We start from the raw sequence: 25,833 nt of genomic DNA, 5'->3' as shown, positions 1-25,833 counted from the left end.
CATATTGGAAGGAGACCCAAATGATCCTTGCCCCATTATTTTCTCATTGATCATAAGGAGTAAATTAATTTTCCTAATATCCAATTTTCTCATGAACATACTATAGAGAAAATAATACTTGTTTCTGGACTAGTAGATAGTTTACTTAAGAAAATGCAAGTAGGGCCTCCCCTGGTGGCGCAGCAGTTAAACACTGGGCTGAGAAGCTGCCCGCAGCCTCTGCAGCGCCGGTTCGATCCCTGGCCACAGGCAGGGTCCCACACGCACAGACCTCTCCTGCCGCCCGCTGTGCCCTTCAGCAGTGTATTTCATCAGTCTGCCTGTTCTGTTCCCCGCTCTGGCTCTGGTGAATATTCTCACCCTCCTGTGCTTCTGACTGTACCCAATGCTTGTATAAATAAATAAATAAATAAATCTTTAAAAAAAAAAAAAAACTTTCTTAAAAAAAAAAAAGAAAATGCAAGGAAATCACAATTAAGCCTAGTAGGCGCATAAAAGGGACTTAATAATTGATAGATACTAAAAACCTCTAAAATAGTATTCTGTTTATGTATCGGATAGGTTTAGAGTACCTGGAAAAGATGACTTTTTAAAAATAATTTAATTGTATGTGGAACAATATACTGAAATAACAATCAAAGTGTTTCTTTAAATGCTTCCCAAATTCATTTAGACTTTAGAAGCACTGATGTCCTGAAAAGTGACATTACACAATCAGCAAGCAGAGAAAACTGAGATTCAAAAGTTTAAATTCTGAGGTCTTTAAGCACAAACAATAAATTGATCAAGAAGGATGAAGGATAGATTCTGAAATTTGGGGTCTCACCAATCAATGCAACTTCAAAAGAAATGTGGGAGAACAAAATGATGATGCATTAGTCAGGGTTCTGCAAAGAAACAGAACCAACAGAGGGGTGTGCGTGTGTTGTTTATTATAAGGAATTGATTCATAAGCTGACAAAACCCATAAATTCTGTAGTTGGCAAGCCAGAGACCTACAAAGAGCCAATGCTTCAGTTTGAGTCCAAAGGCAGGAAAAAAGCCAGTATTCCAGTTCAAAGGCAGTCAGGAAGCAAGAGTTCTCTTACTCAGCCTTTTTGTTCTGTCCAGGTCTTCAAGTGATTGGATGAGTCTCACCCACATTAAGGAGGACAACCTGTGTTACTCCATCTATGGGTTTAAAATGTCCTCCAGGGCCTCCCTGGTGGTGCAGCGGTTGAGCGCTGGGCTGCGAAGCTGCCCGCAGCCCTCTCCTGCCGTGCCCACTGCTCCCCTCAGCAGAGTATTTCATCAGTCTGTCTGTTCTGCTCCCCGCTCTAGCTCTGGTGAATTCTCTAACCCTCCCATGCCTCTGACTGTACCCAGTGCTTGTATAGATAAATAAATAAATCTTAAAAAAATAAAAGTTTCACATTTAAAAAAATAAAATAAAATAAAATGTCCTCCAAAAACATTCTCATGGAAATACCCAGAACAGTCCTTAACCAAGTATCTGGGAACTCCCTGACCCAGTCACATTGATACATAAAATTAATGATCACAGATGATTCAATTTTTATTTTATCAGTAAGGTCATTGCAATGATCACTACCTCTTAAAACAAGAGGCATGTTCATGACTTCAAATGGAAATTTCAAAGGACATAAAGTGAAAACAATTCATAGAAATATTTGGCTGTATGAGCACTAAAATACATTATCCTTACTTTTCTCATTTGATGTGGACCAAAAAAACCTCTACTAAGTTTAAATAAATCAGAAATTTGATTTTCCCAACATCAGTTGCTTCCTTTTTGCTGTTGTATGCTCCTGGCTCCTTTGTTGCAATTTAACTGTGAACCAATTAAATTATATATATAATTTTATATATTTATATTATATATTTATATTGTATATATTTATATATTATATTTATATATTTATGTATGTATATATTTACATATTATATACTAATATATATAATTGAAACAGGTAATATTACAATGCAATGTTACTGTATTTAAAAAGTATAACTTCAGCATATGTTAACAAGTATACTATATATTCATTTTTACTGCATTGTGAGTTTCTCTGCAATACTATTACTTTGATATTAGGAATTTGAATATATACTTTTTAAATTCAACATGTATATATACACATTAAGTTCACACTAAAAGTCCAATTCTATCTAAGTCCAATTCTATCTTTCAGCATACAACTGACCCCTTTTGCCAATCATCTTTCCTCCCACACTTTTGGTAACAACTACTCTTATAGTCTCAAAGTTTATTTTTGTTTTGTGTCATTCATTTGCTTCTCTATATACCGCATAAGAGTGAAATCAAAATGTTGTCTTATTCTGACTTATTTCACTAAACATAATACCTTTTAGGTCCATCCATGCTGTTGCAAATGGCAGAATTTCATCTTTTTCATAGCTGAATAGTATTCCATTGTGTATCAAAACCATATCTTCTTTATCTAATTGTCTGTCAATCAGCACCTAGGTTGTTTCCAATTCTTGGCTATTGTAAATAATGCTGCAATAAACATAAAGGTGCACATATATCTTCAAATTAGTGTTTTTGATTTGGGGGGCAAATACCCAAAGTAATGGGATAACTGATTCATATGGAATTTTTAGTTTTTTTGAGGAATGTCCATACAGAGGGCAAACAGGCAGGCACATGAAAAGATGTTCATCAACTCTTATTTTCAGGGAAATTGAAATTAAAACCATAGTGAACTATCAGCTATCAACTCAAACCTTTGAGAAAGCCTAATACCCTATTAAAAAAAAAAAAAGAGGGGATATTGAGAGAAGGGAACACATACACACTGTTGGTGGGAATGTAAATGGTGCAGTCATTGTGGACAGCAGTATGAATTCATGTTAGAATCTGTTTCAGAGGCCTGAGCGACTTTAGTCAAAAAAGAACACAGCTAGCCATTTCATATTAAACTTTTTATTAAAACTGAATCTTTACAATATATTTAAAATGATGTGTTTCACAAACAAATACTTTTAAAAGATTTTCTATATGCAATTATTGGCACAAAAATTTGAGAACAAAAATCTAAACTATATATATATTATACATTATGTATATAATCTTATCAATAATCTGGAATACCTGAGTTTCAAGTTGTTGGTTTTCCAGATAGTGTGAAACATTTTTCATCTACTTAATAAAGGACACAGCCCATTCAGAAAAAAATAATTTTGGTTAACTGATGCTATTTCCCAATGATCACACGGGAAGTCTTCAACGGAATTAAGGTTTATCTTCAGAAGCTTCTTCCAAGTGAAGGCTGGACTGTGATGAAAGAAAGGATTCCCAGGTAGCAAGGCACTGAATAATGGAAACACACCATGAGCAGATTAACAACGGTTCATTTTTGGTGTTAAAAGGATAAACAAATCCTCACATATTTATTCCTAGAGCAATCTACCCTACTCTCTCCCATCAGTTTCCCAGAATCATTGCCATTTCCTATCTATTTTACTTATTAAAGAGTGTTACTACTGCTAAATAGTATGAGACAACCCATTATTATCCCATTATCAGGAGAGAAAACAGGTAAGCACAGGAGAGATGGATTTGAGGAGGAAGGAATTAGGTATCTTGATTGAGGAGTGGTGATACAAATGTCTTAATCACATCTGAATCCTACTACATCAGGTGTGATTTTTCACAAGTTGATTAATCTCTATTATGTTTCGTCAGTTATAAATTAGGTTAATGATAGTACATACCACCAAAGCAATTGCGAAAATTAAATTTACATAATCTGTATAAACCTCTATGCAAAATATCTGGCACAAAGTCAGCTAAAACAACTAGTAATTATTATATTATGGTAGTCTGTTTTGACTAGGCGGTGAGACTGGGCCATTAATGTGTCATAGGAGATGAAAATGGGCCAGACGGAGGTGAAGGTGATTCAGACACAAAAACAATAATGGGATCTACATCATGATTTTGCTTAGAGCCGATCCTCATAATAGTTCTGTGTCAGTCATCTGTATAAACTTAATCCTCAAAATAATTATAATAGTTTGCATTTTACATACAGAGAAAGAAAGATAAGTGACTATTTTTCAGCTGAAATAATGTAAGCAAGATCACAGTGCAACATTTTTAAGGTGGTCAAAGAATGAACTGGACATGGTAACTACATAGGTATTTATTTTTTTCCTATTACTTAAATTATTTAAGATATAATTGACTACTTAATAACACCAACAAGATCTTGTAGGGCGTATATGTGTAAGTAAAATATAAAGCAAAAATGATCATAGAGACCAGGAGAAAGGGAGTGAAAATTATAATTGTAGTTTCTAAATGACAGGTGAAACTGTATATTACTTACAGGTAGACTATTTGATATATATAATGAACCAAAGTAACTACTAAAATAATAAAACAGAGTTATAAATAATACATAAATATTAAAAAAAAACAAAACCAGACTATAAACTGGGACTGAAGGTTGACAAAAAAGAGAGTAGACCCAAACTTCACATTTGGGGATAGCTCCATTTCCCTATAAATGTCATTTCTACTCAAGCTCTCTGGCCTTCTTTCTGCAAATCCATACACAATCTACTATCTGGTTACCCTGCAGGGCAGCCCAAAGCAATTACTGCTTTCAGGAGATATCTTATCTTTTTCATAACTCTGCCAAGCTAACATTTAAATAAACTTCTGAGCGACCTCAAGGTAAAACTCAAAATGTAATTTTGAGCAGTCTGCTCTATTTAGAATTCCTGTCAAATGCATGATCCAAACTGCACCAAAGATTAGTCCTCAAGTGAACAAATTTCAATCACACTATTCTGCTCCAACTACTCTAGTTTAATAGTGTGTAAGGAAGATATTCAGTAGTTATCCATGCTGATTAGTGTTGTGAATTTTTATTTTTTTAATTTCTGAAATAAATCCTAAAATTGAAGATTAGTGAAAGAGGCTAATTAGCTATTTAACTATTTCCTTAGCATCCATAGTAGCAGAGGCAGCAAAATAATTTATGTATTTTGAAATATAGATTAGAAGACATTAACATAGAGGAACAGCAGAAGAACATGGCAACTGCTGCATGTCGATATAAATACTTGGCCAGGCATTAACAGTTGCTTTACATATTACCTTCTTTAAATTTCATAATGAAACTTTATGAATATTTTACAGGTGAGGTATCTGAGCCCCAAAGGTTCAGGATATAAGGATATTACAAATCTGAAAAGTGGTATATTCATCAGCAAATGGAAAATAATCTCTTCAATGACCACCAAGGTGTTTAATAAGCCACTGAGTCATTAAGATAAGATAGCTTTCTTTTAGATAATGGAAGGAGGATAAGAAAATATATGACTGCAGGGCCATCAGGCTGATCAAATTTTAGGAAAATATATATGGAAGTTGAGGGTTTAGAAGTGGATTGCCTATCATACTTCTTGGAAGTTCCAGGAACACAATACCTTTGAAGATGATTGAGTTAATACATGCCAGGCATACAAAAGAGTTCAGTAAATGTAGATGTCTGTTGAAAAGGAATGCATTGAATTTCTGATGCAAAGATGCTGGTCCTCATAAAAACTGCATTTTTCCAATCTAAATATGAATCAGTTGACATCCTGGTTTCTGCTGCTCTGTAATCGTGTTAATGTTAAGTTGTGCTATGAAAGTGTGACCCCACTCTGGTTTCTGGGTCTGTAAAGCAGAGGGTTTGACCCCAAAGTGTACAGTTCCTGATACTGCCAATCCTCTCTTAGAGTTTTGATAGCATGCATTGTACTAAATAAATGGTAACTGGCCCCTCTTGCCAGTGCTTAACATTAACCTGGAACCTAATAAATTGTACAATTATTCAGTTTATATATATATTTATATACACATTCTAAAATAATAAATGATGTCGAATACTCCTTAAATCTACTCTTTCTTGCTTTCTTTGGCTATTAAAAACTTAAGACATTAATTGTTTTAACCACATAGTTAAATAATTCAGCATAATTCAGAATCTATGTCCAGAAGGCATAATTGGAAGATTTAAAGAATCTTCAAAATCAAATCTCAAAGCCTAGTATGAGACTTGGTTTACAATCATAAATTTTCTTTTTAAAAAATATATTTCTATTTTTTGGGCCTCCCTGGTGGTGCAAGGGGTTAAGCACTGCACTATGAAACAATCCGCAGCCTCTGTAGCAGGAGTTTGGTCCCCAGCCTGCCAGGGAGCAACCCACATGGCGCAGCAGACCTCTCCTGACTTGCCCAGTGCTCCCCTCAGCAGTATATTTCAGTCAGTCTGCCTGTTCTGTGCCCACTCTGTCTCTGATGGATCCTCTCATTCCCACATCTCTGGCCTGTACCCCATCTCTTATATGCATAAATAAATAAATCTTAAAAAAAAGATATTTCTATTTTTTACTTAATTTTATTAATAATTGGCTTTTCATTATTTTCTACCGAACAATTATTTTTTCTTTCATATCACTACAATAAGTAAAACAAGCTGGTATCTATCAAAATGAGAGTAACAACAACAAAAATATCTAGCAATACTGTCGGCCTCACCTTTAAGAGTACCTAACTATCAGCTCATTCTAGTTTTAGACTCTTAGATTATCATGGGAGAATCAACAGGAATTCCACTTTTTTAGTGGAATTAAGTGTCATCATTTTTCACATACATTATTTGATACAATATGTATTTTTAAAGACTATAATTGTATAGAATAAGTGGGGTGCATACCAAAGGTGCGGGGGTGAGAGGATTCACTAGAGACACACGGAAGCCCAGCAGGTGGATTTACTGAAATACACTGCTAAGGGGAGCAGTGGGCAAGACAGGAGAGGTCTGCTGCACCATATGTGGGTTAGCTCTTTGGCTGGGGATGGCACTCAGGCCTTAGCAGTGATAGTGCTGAGACTTAATCCCTAGGCCACCAGGAAGGCCCAGGTACAATATATTTTGATGAAATCAGGTGTTGCCTCTTACAGATAAGAAAACTGTGATTGATGGAGTTCACTATTTTGCTCTTTCCAGTGCTACATGCTTCTTGCTGCGTAAAAGTCAATAAATATGCTGGCCATTCTATCAGGCAGGAGGCTGGGTGACCAGAAAGCAAGTTTATCAATAACGCTATTTAATTGAGAATCCAGTGCATGTTTCCCCCAAATAACTCCAGTTAAAGATCAAAAACTGTAGCTTGTCCTTGAAAGGCAGGCCTGGGGAACCACGTTTTATGGTTAGGAAGATGAGCCTGGGTGAGGGGAAGCTGACCCAACAGGTAAGTTAAAGATCTTTTGTTCCTACACCCATGCATAAAATCTTCTCAAATGCACAGACAATATTTAGGAATTTAATTCTCAAACTAATTTTGAAAGTAAACACCTTGCTACTTCAGCAAAGATGGTGATGGCTTTTTGCCACTGGAAAAGATAAATGTCTCTTCCCTTCTCCTAATTGGGCACTAATCCCATAAGCAAATGTACCCAAGATTTCTAAAGAATGAATGATGACAAAAGGGATGTTTCTAGAACACAATCCAGCTTCCAAAGGAGTCCATAATTTTTCAAACTGGTGACTGAAGGTTCTGTTTCACAGTGTGACTTCAGGCAGATCTCTTACTTCTCTGGGCCTCTTTACACATAAATTCATTGAAAATGGGCTTTAGAATATGTGTCCATTAAGTTTCATTCTAGAATTAACAGCGAAGGTTTCCAGGGGCTAACTGACCAAAAAGAATTAGCAATGAGATCACATATCATTGATAAATATGCCTTGCTTTGCTCAGCTTGATAAGAGTGGAAATGCACAAAATTTTATCAATAAAATTGATAAAAAGCATTTCCAGAGGTAAGATTCATAAGTGAATAAGGAATATTTTTCAATTAATTTTATTACTACTAGTAGTCTACATTTACTGAAACCTTATTATGTAGCAAGCACTGATTTAGGAACTTTACAAATATTTTATTCATCTATCATTTATTTAGCAGCTTTGAAATATTTTTTATATTGGCTATTTCAGGTTAAAGTAAAATAAGTGATGGTTTAAGAAGTAAGCTGGTTGAGGCTCCTCTACAGAATTTATGAGTATGAAAGCTTTAAAATATTTTTAGTGACTTATTAGGAATATGAAATTTTGTTTCTAGGACTCTTCTTTCATCTTTATCCATTACATGCATACATAGATACACACATTTTGCCCGTAAACAAATCTATGATATAGGTACTATTATTCTCGGTACTTTATAGATAAGGATACTGGTGCTCACATACATAAAGTCTTATAGCTCTCCCAGCTAAAAGTCACAAGTTATGTGACAGGCACTGCCTGTCCAAAATCCAACTTGAAGTTTGATATCTCTATAAGTTATGTTACAGGCCTGTTCATGGAGCCAGCTAATCAAACATTTAGTTTCCTTCAAATTATATTTGCCAAATTAAGTATTATCTATGTAACTATGATGACAAAGTAAAATAACTACAAACTTGCCTTTAATAACAATGATACCTGTTACTATAAAACCAGAAGTTCCCATATTAAGCCAAAACTTGCTACGTCTCTAGATTGTCCAACTAACCTAAAATGTACCTTTTAGAGAGTACCATCATAATTGAATCTCTCCTAGAAAACAAAAAATGAGAAATATGACTGAGAGTTCTCTAAGTATTTTAATACTGCCTTAAATGATCTTGGGTAGAAATACCATACATATTTGAGAAAACACTGAAGTTCAAATTTGTACTTCAAAACATCTCTACACTAGGCCAATATCATTGAAAAATAAATGATATTATAAAAATTTTAGCTTAGCCCTAAAATGAGGGAAATAGGATGTATGACATTTTAGAAATTGTTTTTTTATCATCTAAACCTAAGATTCAATGCAGAAGAGGAAGGACACTGTGAGATGCTGCATATTTAAAAATTCTGAAGTACAATCAATATGAAAACAATTTATATCTGATATTCTGAGATTATTTCTATTATTTTGCAATATTTCAGAATTAGTCATTATATTTCACTAAAACTTTTTTTTATTATGACTAATAATCACTGGCCATTACATTTCATTATTTTTTTTTTAAATCACGAAAAATCACTGGCCAATTTATATATCTAGAAACATGAGAAACTTTAAAATAAAATTTTTCAAATTTTTCCCTGAAAGTTACTTTTACATTTCTCTTAAGAACATAAGTAATAAGCCTGCATTTGTAAACACTGTAAATATTTAATGTACTGCAACAGTTAACCCAAAAGACTCTAGCTACAAACGCCACCTTGTGGTCCATTTTAAAATTATTTGTAGAACTAGTCTGCAGAGTTCTAAATCAAGATTTGCTTATGATAAAGTCGTCGATAATATTTATTTCATATCTCTCATTTTCACACATGGAAAAATTGGGACCCCAAAAGACTTAATACAGTAGCAGTATTTATTGTCAGAATTAATACAAGATTCCTTTCAACTCATTCTTCGTCTAGACCTTATAATTGTTTATGCTTATAACAAGCAAACATGAAGTTTATCAAGTTTAGTGTTAGGACTTCAATCACCAAGCTTATCATGTTCATCATACAATGAAGTACAGCATACTAGACAGAAGAGTACATTTACCTCTTGATTACTGGAAAACTACCAAAGCACAGTTAGGATGCTTAAGTAACTGTGAAAGCATTTTCCATAAAAAGCATATCCCATATATAAATTTACTTTCCTAAGGACATGTGAGATGTGTATGGATGGGAGGGTGAAGATACAGGGGGAAGAGTATCAGTACTTCTGTATGACAGATTAGCAAACTGGGTATAGATAGGGCATGATTAAGATTTTATAATTAGCTAGTGATAGGCACCCTGATACTCAACTTTAATTTTTTTATTAGTAAATCTGTTTTCTTTCTTTAAGGTTTTATATCATGTAATGTGTGTATGTGCACATACATACTTTAAATCATTTTTTCCTTTTTTTTACAGGAACTATTATATTGGCCCACAGTATATATTCTATCATTTATAAAACACAATAAGATGAAAGTTTTTGATTCAGAAACTATGTATTTTTATAAACCATATATATTATTTAATTATAGATATATAATCTGTTTAAATCTCTGATTAACTTAACTACTGAAAAACAACTAGTCCAAAGGATGGAAAGGTACTGATTGCCTATTTGATGGCATAATTGTGTGTTTCACACCCAAATGCAATGTTATTTGTATAGGTAATTGAGAAATAATGATACTGAAGAACATGAAAAATTGGTGAGAATATTTTTATGGATGTTTTAAGCAAGTAAAACCCTAAAAACAAAATTTCTTAAGAGATAGGAAACATAAGAAGTGATATCAGCCTGCACCCCGGCTCTTGTATAAATAAAATCTTTTAAAAAAAGATAATACTTGAATATTACATATACCATGCACTTTTAATGAAAGAATGAACAATACCTATAAAAAACGTAAGAGATGAACAGAGTCTTAGAAAGCAGAAAGGAGTTTAAAGCAGTACTTCTCAAGTTATCTGTGATGAAGAACACATAATATTTTCTGTCTGCTAAGAATTGTGATACAAGTGTGCACAACTAATTTGCATTTCATACCACCTGAAATTACCACAAAAGCTGGATAATACCTAAACTGGCTTTTACCTTATACAGCAAAACAAATCTATTAGTCACCTACTTGGGTCTCCTAACAATGTCTAATTGTTATAAAAGCTTTAACTTATAACTTTCAATTTCAGAATTTAACTTGTTGTGAATCTGTAATAAACCACTTATGACTGAGGATAAGGCTCACTTTAAGTAGTATTAATTTGGAGAGCAACATAAATCCAATATTTCCCAAATTGTGCCTTCTGGCACACTGATCATACAATCCTGACACAGGTTAAGAAAATTATGTTCCAGGGCCTCCCCCGGTGGTACAGCGGTTGAGCGCTGGGCTGCAAGGCTGTCCGCAGCCTCTGCAGCGCCAGTTCGTTCCCCGGCCACCAGCGAGGGTCCCACCAAAAAAAAAATAAAATTATGTTTCAATTCACAAACCATATAAACATATAAAAGACTGACAATTCTAGTAAATAAAACTGTTCATTTAATCCAAACTTACATTACTATAAAATCTTTTCTTTTAAGTTTAACACTTATTAACATTACAAAAATTAATTTTCTATAAGCTGTATCCAGAGATTCTAGATAGAATTGCTCATTTATTTATATCATTCAACAATTGCTTAAAACATCCAGGGTCAGGGAACTTATTTCTTTACAATGCAATTTAATATAATTTAAAAAAACTTAATGCAAGGAATACTTTTTGTGTGAGTTCATATTATATGGTTTCCAAGATTCTTGGTTTTCAAGCATACTTGATAATGGTTCTCAATGTTTTGTGAATCAACAATAGAACATGCACTCCTCCTTCTTCTGTAACTACCCTACAAATACCTTTATTCTCTTTTAATTCCTTTCATGAAAATGCATTGGTAAAACCTTTATCATAAATGACTACATTATTCTGATCATGTGTTATACTGAAAACACATCTCCAGGACTGAATTCAGTGTTTTGATCGCTAGTAAAGAATGGAGATAATCACTTTGCTCAAATATTTTTTCAGTAATAAGTGTCTTCTAACAGAACAAGAGCTTACTATGACTCCCATAAAACTTAAATTTTGAAAAAAAGCAAATTTCAAAATTATTACCAAAACAATAAATTAAATGAATTGACTTCTACAAAGTACACTAACAGTTTACATGGTGACAATACTCTTCTGCATCCTTTGAAATGTTTCCACCATCACAATCTTTATAAACATCATCAATATCATTAGTATCAAGAACAAAAATAATCTTTCGTACCTGCTATGGACAACTAAGGAACAACGAGAAAACCATTATGCGCTTTTTTCAACATTCAATATAATGTTATATACTTTCATATCATTCCATATGTTAGCAGGAAATTAACAGGAGATTCTTTAGTTATTTCAATACACTTTGAAATTATTCACCCATGTTCAACTGGATTTTTGATTTTACTGCTTTCTTATTCTTTTTTTTTTTAAGTAAGACTCAATAACTTTATACTTAATTATTGGTCTTAAAGAACAAAAATGGGAACAAATACATTATACCTGGTCAGTGTTTACTTAGAGATAACTTTTTTATATTTGTTGTCAATTATCTCCAAGTAAAACCACACATCTCAGTACATTTTAATATGACAATAATTAGCATCTGATAACAACCTATAATTTAATCTGATTTTCCCATCATTTTGATATTTAAATTTTAAGTCATAAACAACTTGTGGCCAATTCACTTAACAAAAATAAGGCCAAAAGCAAATGTATATACCCCATTTCACTGACAACCAGGAGCAAATCTCTTTGGCGGAATTAATTTTACAAATGTTGATGAAAAAGAAGTATTTCCATAAGAATGTGATTAAGTTTTAAAAAAAAGGGAATGGAAAGATTCTGGAATATTTCACTTCTCTGTGTATCTGAGATATTCTGAAATTAACAGATAAAAACAGACTGTTGCTGTTTCAGGCCTCACAAGCTGTGTGCTAATTAGGAAGCTTTGATTATTTAAGGGATCCAACTTCCTGATTATGCTTCAACTGATGTGCCAAATCAGTTAAAAGTTATTCCCTCAGGAAACAAAAAAACAACAACAAATAACTAGATCTGGAGGGGTGCTTCAATGTTATAATAAAGAAAACCAAAGATTCCTCCACATTTATGTACACTAGATGCAATATACTTGACATATTTTTAGTAACATTTCGAAATATACTTCACTTTGAGGAAAGAGTTAAAAACATAACACACTGATATAAACTGCTGTGAAGAACAAAATTTGCAATATGGCATATGGCACACTAATGCTAATTTAACTGTTTCTAAGAAAGCAGTATTTTATAAAAACTGAATTAAATCTAGGGGAATGACAAAAATATGTATTTATGTTTGAGGTAGCATCAAAAATGCTATGAACATTTTTTCTCAAAAACCTAAAAAAGTCCAAACTTAGAAAAGTTTGCAGACTTTATCTTTTAAAGGAAATGACAGTAGTGTACTTGTCAGGGTGATTTTCATACTCTCATATATTTGTTTTGTAACCATAATCACTACTAGTTATCACATATTCTAATTAGCAAGATCTTCTCTTATCAATTATTTCAGTTTATTGTCATAATGATCCTGCAATGTCAGTGTGGACAGGATGTATTGCAAAGGAGAAGTACTATTTTTTCTGCGCATTTAAACAGTGAAGGCTGGTATTAAAACCTATGGTGGGAAAAGTGTTTTCTTAAACACACATATTTTATATCATTTTGAAATCTGAGATGGGTGGAAAATTCCTTTTAGATACTTGAATGTACTTAAGGTTGTGAATGTAGAATAAGGAGAGAGAGAAAGTAAAGGTTCCAATCCCACCTACACATACAAAAAAAAAAAAATAATTTGAATCTGTCCATCAGTCTCCAGCCCACAACTATGAAACCCCTAGGTCAGTTCACACTTTAGCCTTTGTTGTTGCAGTAACCTCCCAACTAGTTCCAATATGTCCAGTTCTCCATTCTGACCCACACACAGCCAGAGAGATCTGCCTAAAATGCACGCCCCAAAACTTCCTTGTGGAAACTCAATGGCTCCCTTTCTCCTGTAAATAAAAGATAAACTAAACTTATAAGGTCCTCTTCAGCCCGATGAGGATCAGGACATGCTACACTAAAATCTGACTCACTCACTGGCATACTGAATATTTTAAGTTTAAGGTATTTGACAAAAAAGGCAGAAGCAGGAAGGTCAAGTCCCTGGTCCTTCCTGCCCCCCCCCCCATAGGTCATAAAACCACCAGGTGAGAGGAGACACCTGCTGCTCTACTCCCAGAGGAAAGGACATCCTGACCTCCAAAAATAAAGGAAAACCAAGATATTTTCAAATCAACAGGGCCTGCCAAGTTCCCTCATACTCAATCTTTCAGATTTCTACATGACTGTCCACTCTTCATCAAGTCCAGTATAAAAATACTCAGATCTAATTGTCCCTTCCAGTCTTCATTATGAAGTTCCTGTGTCATGAGGAACTTCAATTAAATCAATGTGCATGTTTTTCTCCTGTTAATCCATTTTTGTCATTTAATTTTCAGATTCAGTCAGAGATCCTAGGAGGATCAGGGAAAACTATTTCCTCCCCTACAAGCTTCATTTTCAACTTAACATGACCTCCACGAAGCCATTCCCAAAAAGGAACGAGATAATCAAGCATCTTCTTGCTCATGTCTAGGCTTTTGCACATATGCTCTCTTAGAACACTCTTTCCTTGGCTACCTCTTCTGTGTCATTCTGGAGTCAACTTAAACATACCCTCTGCAGACTCTTCCTCATTGCTTCTACACTAAGTTAGATTTGCCTGCACTGTCTTTCCGTTCTGGAATTCATCCCATTTTATTATAAGCTTTTGTTTGAATTGATCATTTCCCTTATGGAGTTGACTACGTGAGGAAGGGACTGCGTTTGTCATGCACTGTGTTTCTCTCCATCGCTCAGCACATGTCTGCTGGTAGGAGATTAAGGAATTCTTGTTGAATGAAAATATCAATATCAATTAATCTTTCAAAATATACAATGTTTTAAAGTACCTTTGAACTGACAAGTACTATAGATGATAAAGCATACAATAATTTTCTTATTGCATCACTTTCACATATTTATTAATGCAGCCAGAGAAAAGATTAAAGATCTATGTTTAAAAATATACCTTCTAGAGAAAAAAATTTACTTCTAGAGAAAGTAAATTTACAATATTTTAGATGGAGACAATATTATAAAACTTATTCAAAAACAGTAACTACCTGGAAGAACTGTTGTTAAAAAAATGATACTAAGCTAGTTCCTGAATTAAAGCAATATTGGTACTCTATTGTAAACAGAATTGCCTGTTCCTTTGTTGATTTTCTTTTAACAGCGAAGGAATACAAAGTGGGGATGGCAGGAATACGGGGTGCAAACCCTGAACTGATTTTCTGCTCACTCAAACCTCTGTTCCTTTGCTCATTTTGCAAACATTGTAAGGGCGAGGAAAAAGAATTGAGATGACAGAATCATTGGGAAGCACTATCAAGTGCTTCTGAAGAGTTCAAATCTTGAGGGGAAAACAAAACAAAATTGTAGCATAATTCTTTCTCACATTTAGTACAGCCCAAATTAGGCACTAAGGGCATGCTGTGTAAGAAGGAAAACTCATCCTTCCTCCACATAAGCGCATTTGCTTTAGTGGGTAGGTTTTGCATTACCCTAGTAATTGGCAACTCCATTGGCACTGAGCCACCAAAAAGGCTTTTGAATGTGATACTTGGTTCCTTAATAGACTCTTTCAATAATACTGGACAGATAGAAAGTAAAAGAGAAGGCAACATATAAAAAATGAAGCAATATCAGAAATGGTGAATTACCTGTTCATAATAGTGGATATTCTCCTCAGCTGTATCTGTAAATGCTGACTTGATATCATTTTGCATATTTTGTTTCCATCTTTCCCAATCTGCTTTCAGGGCATTATTTGCACATGCCACTTTATCTTCAAGTTTTTCAATTTCTTCTGTAAACTGAGTTAGATCACAAAGACAGATAAATCTATGTATTTTTGTTGAGATCAAAACATTTACACTGAACATTATATCAAAACTACTTAAAAATAATCCTTTTTCCGGAAAAGTCACCAGTATTTACCATGTGTATGAACTAGTTAAAAACACTGGATTCACTCAGAGATGTTTAAGAGAGTTCCAAGGTCTGCTACTAATTAACACTTGACCTTGGCTAATTTTCTAAAGCCTTGGGCTTCAGTTTCACTCTTTAAAAAATAAAGAAAATTAAACTACAAATAATATCAGAACTCTTTTACATCAACACACTACTGAAACAATTGTTTGTGGTGATAATATTTACATTAGAAATATGGTTTTGTTTGCTTCACCTCCCACTCTGGGTTTTCATTTTTCAATTGTTCTAACAGAAGGTTTGATTAACTGACATGTTATAACATCCATACGAATTGACTAGCCCCACCTGCAGGTACAGGGAATTAACTTGTCAAATTTAGTCAAATATCTTGTACTAGAGTCTGGTTTATATCACCAGACACTTCACACCCATTCCACGCCCTAGTGGGGAGTCTACATGAGATACTTTCACCTTCTCTCCCACCAATTTATTATTTTACCTTTGGTGCAGTTACATAAATATTTATAGTTACATAGTTTATATACACATATCCACTCATATATTCAGTATATATTTATTAAATTCCTTCTCTGAACCAGGCATTCTCCTAGGAGTTGGAGATTCAGTAGTGAAGGCCATAGATAAAAATGCCTGCTTTTCTAGAGTTTATACTCTATTGGGAAGAGACAAACCATAAACAAAATAAATAAAATATGAACTATTAGTTGATAGAAAATGATAAAAAAGAACATTGAAACAAAAAATAGACCACAAATGCTAAGATAATGAAATTTTAGATAAGATGACCATCAGAGAATGTCTAAATAAGAGTCATTCGAATAAATATGTTAAGTCATCATGAGAGTGAACCTGGAATTCTCAGTAGGGAAGCATCCCTGGCAAGAAAAATGGCCTGGAGGTTGAAAGATACTTGGTGGTCCAAGAAGAACAACAGGTGAGCATGACTATAGCAAGTAGCAGAGTTGGAAAAAAAAAAAAAAAAAAAAAGGAAGGAAGTTCCCAGAAGATGAGGTCAATAAGTTAATGAGTGACCTGATCTTACTGAGTCATGTAGTCCATGCTACAGTTCTTGGATTTTTCTGAATAAGATCCAAAGCCACTGAGATTCAAGGGGAAATTACAACACCTCTTTCAAGTTTTAAAAGGGCATTAGACATTATATATTACCACTGTTGTGTGACTGAATGTATTTGAAAGAAGAGACCTGATTTCAGAGATGTTAAAATGTAAAATTGTATGCCTTAGTATCAAAGTTATTTTTGTATACAGTGGTTGTTTCAATTATTACTTTTTATTATTATTTTTTTTTTGCTATGGAATTTCACCTCTCTATTCTTATTTTCTTGTAGTCAGTCATCTTTGCTATTCTGCATCTAGGACTCATTTGGTATTACATAAATTTTTTATTACCTATGGGAGATCTAATCCAGTAGTTAGTAGACTTCCATTTTTTGTGTATTTATAGTTTTTACATTCTTGTTTTGTTTTTAAACTATCTCTGTGAGGTCATTTATTAGTTTATGAGTATGTGCACTCCTTGGGGTAATTTGTTTGTTCAATCTTAGAGAATTTGTCTCATAGGATATTACTTGAACAAACAATAATGGTAGCTTGTGAATGCTGGGAATAAGCCAAGAGTAAACTTGATGAAAGGCCAAACTCAAACAAGATCTGGGTTTGCTGGAAGAAGCCCAGGGGCTAGTTAGAGAACTTAGCTCCTCTGGGTTGTTAAAGGAAACCTTGCCAATTTCACAGCCAGATGGAGAGTATAAGCAAAATGTGTCTCTTACTCTACTATCAAAAGTTACCTGTACCAACTGCAAAAGCACTCTTACTATCCTCTAGTTAAGTCTGCAGTCAAACATTGCTATGCACAGGTGTGGGATTACTGGCAGAGTTCCCAAGTGAAACTGACTTAACAAACACAATATCTAAGTCATATATTCTCTCTTTTCCCCCTTTGGAGAGAGAGCTTAGAACGGTGTCACTACCATAAGGAACTTACAATAAAGAGTTTTTCTTTTGTCAGTCTGTTACTTCCCCTCAGACATGTCCTTGAAGTGGTATTAGGGATGGCTGGTGGTTCTGCTCTGGTCAAGAGCTACTGAATACTAGGGAAGGATCCTGACCTCACACTCACCAACAGAAAAAAGGTCTTTCACTTTATCAGCAAAGCATCAGAGTTAAGAAAATTGACAATGGGTTAGGGTTAGACCAACCTCAGTTTAAGTCTCACTTCTGTCTGTAACAAGTGATATGACATTGGGTAAAACTATCCATTGAAGGCCTGGTCTCTATATCCTTAAAATGAATATAAAAATAATACCTATCTCATTCTATCTCATTGGGATTTTTTTTTAAAGATTTATTTATTTATGCATACAAGAAATGGGATACAGGCCAGAGGTATGGGGGGGGGTTAAGAGGATTCACCAGAGATGGAGTGGAGAACAGAACAGGTGGATCGAGTGGAATACACTGCTGAGGGGAGCAGCGGGAGAGACAGGAGAGGTCTGCTGTGCTATGTGGATGATTTCCCTGGCTGGGGATGGAACTCGTGCTGCAGTGGCTGCGGACTGCTTCATAGTGCTGCACCTTAACCCCCTGTGCCACAAGGGAGGCCCCTCATTGGGATTTTTAAAGAAAATTGCATGAGAAAAAGGATCTTAGTTGATCTGCACATTGACAATTTGCCCGATGCCAGTGCCCTCACCACCACTAGTAGCATTATCACCATCATCAGAGTTGGCGAAACTGAGGCTGATTCCATTTCTACATCTAGTATTTTAGCTTCTGGAAATATCCCGTTGTTATTTCAGGATCTAGGTCTTAAATCAATTTCTTAATTTGCTCTTACCAATGTAGAAAATGACATATATTCTTTAAATCTATATAATCAATTCTTGTGATTTTTGGTTGCTATATGCATTTTTTCTTTGATGAGCTCATCATGATTTTTTTCTTGAAAAAGGATAAAAAAGACATTGTTAAAGGGAGGGACTATTTTTCCTACCCCCATTTACATGAAGCTGCCTTGGACTATACATTCCAGTAAGCCATAAACCAGACTTCCTGAAGGGGGAGTTACTGGAACTAGGGGTGGAGCTAAGCAGCCATGCCTGGTATGTAATGAACATATGCCAGCTCAGGACTTCTTGTTTCTGTGGCCCTAACGTGTACCCTGGTACTGCTTGTAGCAGGATAGATTGCATGACCATGTGTTAGTCAATTAACTCTCTCTCTCTCTCTCTCTCATTCTGTTCTCCCTCTTCTAGCTGCCATTGTAAACAGTACTTTTTTTTCCTTCATTTATCTTTTCATGTCCACTTTTGAGTTCTGTCCTCTGTCCCGAATTCTTTTTTTTTTTTTTTTTAAAGATTTATTTATATAAGCACTGGGTACTGCCAGAAGCGCGGGAGGGTAAGAGAATTCATGAGAGCCAGAGCAGGGAACATAACAGGCAGACTGACGAAGTACACTGCTGAGGGGAGCAGTGGGCACGGCAGGAGAGGTCTGTGCGCCATGTGGGACCCTCGCCAGCGGCCAGGGACCGAACTGGCACTGCAGAGGCTGCGGGCAGCTTTGCAGCCCAATGCTCAACCGCTGTGCCACCAGGGGAGGCCCCCTGTCCTGAATTCTTAAGTGAACAGTGAGGACTCACACCCAGGTCACCCCATTTCTCCAGGGGCTTCCCTGAAACAACATTATGTATTTCCCATACTGAATCATTTTCTTATAATTTTAATTCTAAGAAGATTTAACTGACATTAAGTGCAAAACATTTAATTCAAATTAAGAATGCTCTGCATTCTATCTTCCCTGACAATTTATGAAAGCATAATTTTTGAAGTTCCCTTAGTTGACATCAATTTTAGCAAGTTCTTTGATACAAGGGATTATGCATTCAAATGATGTCACCAGGCGCTGAACATAGATAGTGAATTAAAGTTAACTAAAATGCCAGAGTAAGCTGTGTTTGAAACCTGGTGGTCCAAAGAAGCCCCTTAAGTACTTTGGTGCCCTCGAACCATAGGTTTCAATAAACCTAAAAGTAGGAATTCAGTTCACATACTCTACTGTAAAGTGGCATGAAAAAAGAAGAGTTGAAAAAGATAAAAGTTTGAATAATTCTTTTTACAAATACTTGAAGTGATCCGGCCCTCTGTTGGTGGAAAAACTGAAAAAGAAAGCAGTGCATTTTGCCAGGAAAATGTCGTAATGCCAGAGTAAGTATAAAAGATTGTAAGATAGCAAAAAAAAAGTATATTTACCAGGAAGGCTACTAGGCAATTTCTAGCTTCAGCTATTTTGAATTAGAAATTAGCCACACAATTAAATGAAAAACCATGAGTAATAAGAACTCAGGCAAACAAGTACTATCCTCTAATGGTGAATACCTACCTTAGTACCAGTAACAGCTGTTACAATAATAACATCTTACTACATTTCTGCCATGGGCTATTGCGTTAAACTATGCATTTTACATATAGTATTTCATTTAATTTTCATATACATATTGCAAATTTGGTATTATTATCTCCCTTTTACAAGCTGGGAGACTGGAAGAAAGAAATGAAAAAGATTACATAGCTATTTGTGGCATAATAGTGATTCAAAGGAAAGATCTGCTTAGGTCAAAGCTCAAGCTTTCTATATGACTAAATAGGACCCAGCTAACTCTCTGTGTCTTTCAAGGTTGAACTGATTCAGCTTACTTCCAAGAGTTTGTAATGTATGAGTACAGTTGAGCAAAAATAAAACAAAACCAAAAGCTGTAACACAAAGGCAGAATGTGATATATATCATAAAGGAGGGGGAAAAGGAGAGAGAGAGAGAGAGAGAGAGAGAGAGAGAGAAAATGAAGCTTAGTGTGGACTGGGTAGGGCTATCTTGACTTAATTCACTGGGTCATAACTGGGAAGGAAACAACTAAATGATGATATGCCATAAGTCAAAGCACAGAGATGGTAGGCTACAGGACGTGACAAAGAATGGGTAAGAGACAGGTCTGGAGTCTGGAAGCTGGGCATGCAAAGAAGTGGAGTGCAGCTGAAGAGGCTGAGGGGAGACTGACCACTAGGGGGTTTATAAGATATGAGCACAACGTGAATTGTGCAGGAAATGGGAAGTCACTGGAGATTTTTTTCCAGGGCAGAGCTATACTTTCAGATAGATTCCTGAATCGGAAACACACAGCAACAGCTAAAAGAGGAAGGAGGGTGGAGAGGAAGGAAGGAAAACAGTTGATTTGCATTAGGATTAAGGAAACAATGACAAATGAAACAATATAAGGAGGGTTTGGTTCATTCCTATTGACTCACTCATACAGTAGTGTTCACTCTTGACTACTCTGTGTATGGAATGAAAATGGAGAGTGAAGAAATAAATCTTTCCCTCAGGAACTCATGCCTAAGGGAAGGGAAAAAAAAGGCAACCAGATAAAGAAGTATGAAAGGCATTTTATGTCAAGCAAAAACAGCAGGTATTACATTCCAGAAGCATATTTACTTTGAAGTTTCTAAAAAAAAAAGTAGGTAGTTCATTCAGGTTGGTACCTAGAATGTGAGTAGGGAAATGCAAAGATGACTAAAGAGAGACAGTCCATTTCCAGGTCCTAAAGGGGTTTCTCTTGGATGTGTTTAGATTTTAACAGAAGACAAGGTGAACCCCTGAAGGAGTTTGAGCAAAGAGAACTGGACAGTTCTACCTAATGTCACATAACTTGTAACAGATAGAAGTGGAACTTAATCTGAGGTCAGTCTAACCTACTGTCAGGGCCAAGACTGGATCAGAGATACTGAGAGGAAAATAAAAAAACCGGGGGTGGGGTGGGGGGGTGGGGGTGGGGGGTTGGGAGGGGCCAAAATCAGCAGGATGTGGCAACAGACTGTATTTGAGCACTGGGAGAAAAGTGTATTGTTGCTAAGGTAAACTGGAAGAACAGGTGGGGTAGGGTGAGACAGGAGATGAACGCCTAAAGGTAGCATTAATAGACATTTACTACCTCAAATAGTTTTATAGGGTGAGGTACACTGCGAAGTAAATACTCAAAGTCGCTCAGTGGCATATGAAATATCAGATAATTTTTGGAGATCAATAGGTGTCAAGGTCACCCTTAAACTTTGAAATTTCTGAAGTGATTTTGTTATAGTAATTTGGCTAAGTTTGGGTAAGGTGGGAAGTGATAAGGACATACCAATTGCAACGAAGTACACTGAATATTTCAAATAATGAGAAATTAGAGAGCGATAGCTGGGAAAGAGAAGGAAAACTCTAGGAAAACTAACCAGAAAAATGTTTTGCATCTCAGAGTAGCTGATGCACAATGCTAATCTTTCAGTAGAGACCTCTTCAATATAAGGATTTTACTTTGATAGTCTAAGGACACTTCCATTATCAAAGAATTCCTTCTAGAACAAAAACTAGGCTCACTTGAAAACTGTTGAAACACTTGGTTCTATAAAAGGAATACCTAATCCAACTCATTAAAATAGATAAACTGATAAAAGTGGTGCTATTTGTTGCCTGAGACCTCTTCAGATATAATCAATAATATTGTTTCATAGCACTATGCTGTCAGAATTCTCTGAAAGCTGTAAAACATTTTGCTGTTTCCAAGTAATTCAAATGTCATTCACATTTTATTACATAGAAACTTCCAGTTTAGTATATCCATAAGAGAATGAATTCACAGTGAGGAATGCAAACAGACCCAGGACATTTAATATTTATAGTGACTGGGTTGTGGGAAAATGGGTGTAAAAAGTAACTCAATTTTTCCACAAAAGAACAAAGAAAAAGATAGCAACAATAGAAAATTTAGAAGCAGTTCATACTCATGAAGAAAACCACCTTGCAAGAGTTATATACAAAAAAGATAATGACAAACTTTGTTCACTTAGAGTTAATAAAGCTGGTTCAATTCTTTTCTACTAAGGGGAAGGCACACGGCAGCATATGAGAGACTTGGTGCAAGGAACGCTTCATTTCTTGAGGAATCAAGGGCTAAATAAATCTTAGAAAACAGCAAGTCTTACATTTTAGAGTTTCCCTTTGTTCTAGAAAGAAGTTAGGATTAAACTCTACACTCCTTTTCAGTTAACCACTATTTTTCCTGAAAGGGGAACACAACCAAACTGTGGTAAACTTGTGACAAATTTCAATAAAAATTCTTACTACATTTCTGACAAATGTCAAAAATAAATGTGCTGACTTCTGAGGACAGAAGAAAAATTAAAGGGAAATAATAAAGCAATCATCACACTGAAACAGTAAGTACACCATAATGTCAACATACAGAAGGTTACAGTGATATTTAATTACTATAGCTATTATTTCTCATCCATGATAAGTAGAAGCTAAGAGGAAGGGGTTAAGTTGAAGAAAAAAAGGCAAATTATATTCATGTAATGTCCCTGGATTCAGCTGAAGGGAACTCCCTCCTTTATTTCTAAGGTTGGGCTTGCTGTGTTTTCTTTTTGCTTTTTATTAAGGTAACTTCTATTTACAACACTGTATATGGGATATAGGATCACTCCTCTACTGGTATATGTTACCACACCCACCACCAAGGCATCCACAGTCATCTACCATCGTCCACTGGGCCCCTCCCCTGCCCCCTTGGTACCCTTAATTTTCAGTCAAATTCCCAGGGTTTGTTGTGTTTTTTTTAGTGTTCTCTGGCTTTGTTTTGTTTCTCTATATTCCACGTGGGAATGATACCATCAGAACCTGTCTCCTTCTTGCCGTGTTTCTTTGATTCATTTCAATCTTAACTGGAGAATGGCTTGGTGATGAAAAGGGCCAAGAACAGGTGCACTGGGTTACATTGACACCAAATTGAGCTCTGAGCCCTGGTCATCACCCTGTGCATATTTGTTACAAGTCATGTGGGAAGCTGGGGAAAATACTCGGGTGAATCTATGCAATAATCTATTTTTTATCGCTAGAAAACAAGACCTACACTCTACTCACATAGGCCTATGGACCGTTTTGACAATTACAGGCCATACAGCCATATTTAACAGTTCATTCATGTTTTGAAGCACATGGATGTTATGTGATCAACAGGTGCACTCAATTCCTCAATCCGATTTGACTATATAGTTTTCCCCTCCTTATACCCTCAAGGCTGACGAAGTAAACCAATCCAGCAAACCTACAGTATTTCAATGACTTTTATTAAAATGCATTAAGATATTTTAATTTTCTACTTTTACAATTTAAATTTGCAGGAGCATATTTTCATGTAAGTATAAATATCAGAAATAGCCCTGCTATTAAAGTTATATAAATCCCTACAAACATGGCTTATTTATAACATTTTATAACCAAATAATTAACTAAAATATGAAGAAAAATTTTTGCAAAGAATGGGTCTCCCTGGTGGTGTAGGGGTTAAGACTCAGGGCTATCAAGCTATTGCTAGCCACTGTGGCATGAGTTTGATCCCAGGCCTGGGAGCTGACCCACATGGTGCAGACCTCTCTTGTCTCACCCAATGCTTCCCTCAGCAGTGCATTTCAGTAGTTCTGCTCCCCACTCTGTCTCTGGTGAATCCTCTCACCCCCCACACCTCTGGCCTACACCCCAGTTCTTCTATGCATAAATAAATCTTAAAAAATTTTTTCAAAGAAAACTAATATGGTATTAATTTATCAAATGATTTATGAATGCACTTTCAATTCTATAATATTTTTGTGACAAAATTTGATCTTGAAAATTACATGACAAGTATCGATTTGTCCATAAATAAATACTAGAGATGTGAATTATATTCTCATGATGATAGGGTAGCAAAATATTAAAAAAAACATTAAAGATATTGCTTGAAAGAACACACTCCAAATAAAAATCTCTAAAAATATTTGATTATAAATGAAATTTGGAGGTTTCACTTTATACTCATTAACTATACGCAGTAAACAGATACATCCAGAGTGCATATATTTGATCTAACAACAGACAGTAGGACATAATTGGGCTTTTCTTCTTAGAGATTAAAGTGTGCTTAAAGATGACTATGTAGGCTTATGCTTTTCAGAGTTGTCTGATCTTTTGATGTATTTCTCTCAATGCATTTCCATCACAGAGGCAAGAACTTTCAAATATGCTAACAGAAATAACAATTATTCCACTGAATTTTTTTCTACTCCATGCCCTCCTACAAATGGACATCACAAGGTATTTTTTTGGACTTTCTGGTAGGAAAGTGCAACTATTTAGGAATTACTTTAGAAGAGTTCTGGCTTTGGCAAGGACTATAGGGGAGAACAGTCATCTTTTGGAGGGATGAGCATAAAAAATGAGTAACTACCTACCCTGCCAGATCAGTGAAATAACCTCAGTTATTAAGGAAAGGACAAACAGCGCTGATCTCTTTATATTTTTGCTTCACAGTCTTTTGTCTCATTTTTCTTTGTTGATAGTACTGCCAAAGATGGACTAACAGTCAGAAAAAGTGGGGGACTCACATTAAGTGCCCTGAATTTATGATGAGAGGCAGGGCTACGTTCCTGCATGTATGCAGCACACTGTAGATTCTTATCATCTGCTGGCTAATATTTCAAATGTGGACCTTCTCCAACCAGGTCTTGTGCTGTTATATCTCATGTGGCTCCCATTTCAACTTCATTATGTCACAGGGAAGTTGTGCTTGCACCAATGTAGCTGGCCCAAGCTTTCAGTAATGTGAGCAAAAGCAGAATTTGAACAAGATGTGGGTCCCTATGACGGTATATTTCCACATCTGTAGGCCAGTTCTTAATTGTTTTTCTTCTAAAATGCTGGCCAACTTAATCCAAGGATTTGCTTATTTGTTATTTCTTTGTTTTATATTCTTGCCCCCCCAAACATTTCATTATATTTATTTGCATTCCTTAAATCTCTTTCCCCCTCCAAAACAGAGTTTCTATTAATAAGATGGAAGAAGAAATGGGGTATAAAAGTAAATATTTATTCAACAAATCTTTATTCCTAAGAGCTTACTATGTGCTAGCCAATGACTCAGGCACATGACCAAGGCCACAGGGGTGAATATAGAGGGAAAGTCCCACCATTGGGAGCTTATG

The 25,833-nt window shown here is 35.3% G+C and overlaps 1 protein-coding gene across 2 annotated transcripts in view; it reads right to left on the bottom strand.

The window, feature by feature from the left end:
* Positions 1-3,256: 3,256 nt before the first annotated feature.
* Positions 3,257-25,833, bottom strand: part of SNX7 (sorting nexin 7) — a gene marked incomplete at both ends in the record, with an annotated part of 80,997 nt that continues 58,420 nt past the window's right edge. For both annotated transcript variants that reach the window (XM_084243507.1, XM_084243508.1), the window contains 2 exons: positions 3,257-3,334; positions 15,472-15,624. In XM_084243507.1, the coding sequence (XP_084099633.1) occupies positions 3,257-3,334; positions 15,472-15,624 (231 nt within the window). The remainder of the gene's footprint in view (positions 3,335-15,471; positions 15,625-25,833) is intronic.

The sequence above is a fragment of the Talpa europaea genome, assembly GCF_964194135.1.
Source record: "Talpa europaea genome assembly, chromosome: 9".
Lineage (NCBI taxonomy): Eukaryota > Metazoa > Chordata > Mammalia > Eulipotyphla > Talpidae > Talpa > Talpa europaea.
This window is presented reverse-complemented; position numbering and strand designations above follow the sequence as displayed.